The 3,756-nt window shown below is 42.4% G+C and overlaps 1 protein-coding gene across 1 annotated transcript in view; it reads left to right on the top strand.

Annotated features, from left to right (window-relative positions):
* The window catches only part of Itpr2 (inositol 1,4,5-trisphosphate receptor, type 2), a gene marked incomplete in the record, with an annotated part of 429,938 nt that overhangs the window by 166,169 nt on the left and 260,013 nt on the right, over positions 1–3,756 (top strand). The window contains 1 exon segment of the mRNA XM_013511399.1: positions 1,990–2,183. Coding sequence (XP_013366853.1) covers positions 1,990–2,183 — 194 coding nt within the window.

Below are 3,756 nucleotides of genomic sequence, written 5' to 3'. Positions count from 1 at the left end.
TTTCTATTTAAATGAGATGGGTTGGGAAGTGTGTTTTAAAATACAGCCTCCTTCCTTAGAGGCGTCTTTTTCTTAAATCCTGCTCCCAGCTCTTTCTGTGAGAGTTGTGCAAAGAAAGCTAAGTAGCTAAGAATGTAGAGTTAGGGTGCTGACATTCAGCATTTAGTCGTTTTTGTGCAATTCTGTTACTGAACCAGGCCTTTTTTGCTGGCCCCACAAGAGTGTTGATCACAGAAACCACGAGTTTGGCAAAAGAGAGAGTTTATTCAGGAGGTGGTCAGATGTGAGGAGCCCCCAAGCTCAGATCCTCCTCCTAGAAGGCAGTGTTTAAAGGGTACTCGGGCTGAAAAAGCAGGGCAGAGGTGATTGATGGGGAAGAAGAGAATTAATCATGCTCTGTGCAGGTGTAAGCAATCCAGGGCTCTTCCTAGAACGCGAGTTCAGAAATTGGCAGTGTGAGCATGATTCTCATGATTCTGGGAGGCGCTTCTGGCCCTCTGACGTCCAAAGACTGCCCATTGGGCATTTGTGGAAGATAAAGGGGTTTGCGGGTTCATCAGCTGGAGCTAGACACCTCTGTATCCCAAAGTCCCTGAAAAATAAAAACCAAAAGAACACACAAACACACGTAGCACACACACACACACACACACACACACACAGAGGCAAAACAACTGCTATCAGGTGACCATACATCAGAGATGTTATCTACAGGAAAGCTAGCAGGGCCATATTACTATACTATTTAGTCAGGCAGCTTCTGAAACCAGAGATCAGAGTCTGTTGTGGTGGCCAGTGCCTGTAATCCAGTACTGTGGAGGCTGAGACAGGAGAATCACAGCAAATTCAAGGCCAGCCTGGGCTAGATAGGGAGTTCAAGGCCAACCTGAACTAGGTAGTGAGACCGTGTCTCTAAAACCCCAGAGGAAATACATAATAAAACCAGTGGTCAAAGTAAGTATCTAAAAAGCAGGTGAAACTAGAGGATTTATTCAGGTTTTCTCTGATTTCCAAAAGAATGTGCTTTTTGTTTTTGTTGTTCCTTTTTGGAGACAGAGTCTCACTAGGTTGCCTACCCTGGCTTTAAACTCCTGGGCCCAGGAGATCCTCCTGCCACAGCCTCCTGGGTATCTGCGACTTAAGGTGTGTGCCCCAATGCTGGGTTGTTTGGTTTTTAAGCTTTAGGATGGAAGACTGGCTCAGGCCTCTTATAAGAAAAAAGAAATTTATTAACTTCATTATCTGGAGTAGGCTATAGTCATTGTATCCTCACTTGTGACTCACTGTATCTGAGAGATCAATAACTCTTGTTGTGCATTATTGTAAAAGTTAGAGCCTATTGGAATTATAGCTTGGTGGGCTGAACTACTGTCTTGCAGAAGGATCTGACTTGGATATTAAAGTACCAGCAACTTACCTTTGATGCATCATTTGAAAGCATTTTCTGAGAATTGTAAACTTCATTTAAAAAAAAATTGGTTAGTTTGAGCTGAGCCCAGCAGCAGAGGCCTAAAATTCCAGCACTCTGGGAGGCTGAGACAGGAGGATTGCAAGTTCGAGTCTGTCTGGGCAGTTTAGTGACTTAGCAAGACCTTGTCTCAAGATAGAAAGTTTTTTTAAAAAACAAGATTGAAAATGTTGCATAGAGCCAAGGCCCTGGGTTCAACTTCTAGTATGAGAGAGAGAGAGAGAGAGAGAGAGAGAGAGAGACAGACAGACAGACAGACAGACAAACAGAGACAGAGACAGAGAGAAGGGTGGAGCTCTCCCTTTGAAATGGGTCTGCAGTGTCTTAGTTCCACCGACAAAGAGCAAGCCAGGGCTGGGCTGATGCTGTGCGTTGTTGTCTTCAGCTCGTTCCTGGGGGCTGGGCATGCAGCTCAGTGGTGGGGTACTTGCCTAGCACACAGTCTGCTTATGGCCAGCGAACATCCCAGCTGTGCATCTGGGTGTGTGTGTGTGTGTTGACTGAGCCTTTTCTGGTGACAGGAAACAACGTCATGAGAACCATCCATGGGGTGGGGGAGATGATGACGCAGATGGTGCTCAGCCGCGGCTCCCTGTTCCCCACGAGTGTGCCCGATGTGCAGCCCAGCACCCACCCCAGCAAGCAGGCGAGCCCCGCCGAGCACGAGGACGTCACTGTGATGGACACCAAGCTGAAGATCATTGAGATTTTACAGGTGCGTTCTGTCCCCGTGTCCAAGACACATAGCTGTCATTTTGCTTGTTTTGAGTTCCCTTAGACTTTCTTTGTTCTGAGTCACCATGCAGATATTCTCAAGCACTGCTGATCTATTTTTTTTTTAAGTTAAGGACAAGTTTGATAAGAAGTCTCACCCCGACACCATTTAACATCTCAAGCCCCTTGGTTCATTCTCACGTAATATACTAATGATAATATTCAGCAATTGTGAAGTGTTTTGAGGTGATAAAACTGCTTTTATATTTTTTCACTTAATATTGATCTTGGTTGAATTTCCGTCCATATTAGAAAGATTTCAAACAAGAAAAGATAATGATTGAATTCCAATTATGTTCCTATTTTAATTGACTTAAACATATCATTGTATGTCCAGATTTATTACTGCAGCAAAGAAATTCAAACAAAGCATTGGTTATTTTTATTTTTTTTATTTTTTTGGTTTTTCTCCGGTACCAGGAACTGAACTCACGACCTTGCGCTTGCCAGGCAGGTGCTTTTGCAGCTGAGCTAAATCCCCAGCCCAGCATTGGTTATTGTTAACAAAAAAATTTTTATCATTAAGCTTAGTATTTTATATCAATGATGCCTTTCTTCATGATTTCATTTTCAAGGACCTAAGAATAATTTTTTTTTAAGGTTAATTTAGTCTATAACCTAATGCTATGAATTCATTTTATTTCATTTTAGTGCCATGAATTTAAACAAGAAAAATTATTATTTATGTATCCTGGTTTAGTGAATAAACTCTGCATTTACGGTAGCTGTGAATTCCTCACTTTTTTTTTTATTAGTTTGGAGAGCAGTTTTATGATATCTTAATGATAGCAGTTATTACAGATTTGGAGAATGGAGCCTGGGGTTTTCAAGAATCTCTTAAGATTCTGGATACAAGAATTTACTAAGATTTCCATCATAATTTAATGTAGACTGAGCTCCTGGAAGTGGGTCAGTAGTCCTGGAAAGGCCCATACATTTTTCATTTAAAGTAATTAGATTTATAATCATAAAAGGTTTCACAGCTCCTCCAGGAATTCTGGAGGCCGAATCCTGAGAAATATTGGCAGGCCTCCCAAGCCTGTGTTCATGACCCTGAAAAATCACTTACAGTTTCCCTGTCCTCGAGCTGAGAAAGGTAACAACCACTTGATCTGGGACCTAACAAGGCCCCCACTTAACATCACCCTACTCGTGGGACGCCCTGTAAAACATGAACTCATTTTAGCCCACAGTTACAGAAGAGGAGCCTTAAAAAAATTCTCTAGCAGGTAAAAATGATGAGAAACAGGTTCTGTGGCACCACAGTCAAGGGCTGATTCCTTTCTGTTGTCTCTTTGGGGTATTTTATGAATTCTTCTTGGGCCTCTCTCTGTTTCTGCTCTGGTTGCCTGTGGCTGGGTCAGTTTCACCAAACCTGTTTCTTTCTTGGAACATATGTTCAAGAATTTCTTTGTAGCCACATTCCTTGGCAAATCTACTGCCAGCTCTTTTCCTCTCTCAGGGTTATCTTTTCCCATTTTTAAATGTATCTCTCATTTTCAATCCTCCTCCCC

Source organism: Chinchilla lanigera, unplaced genomic scaffold, assembly GCF_000276665.1.
Source record: "Chinchilla lanigera isolate Chin_1 unplaced genomic scaffold, ChiLan1.0 scaffold00012, whole genome shotgun sequence".
Lineage (NCBI taxonomy): Eukaryota > Metazoa > Chordata > Mammalia > Rodentia > Chinchillidae > Chinchilla > Chinchilla lanigera.
This window is presented reverse-complemented; position numbering and strand designations above follow the sequence as displayed.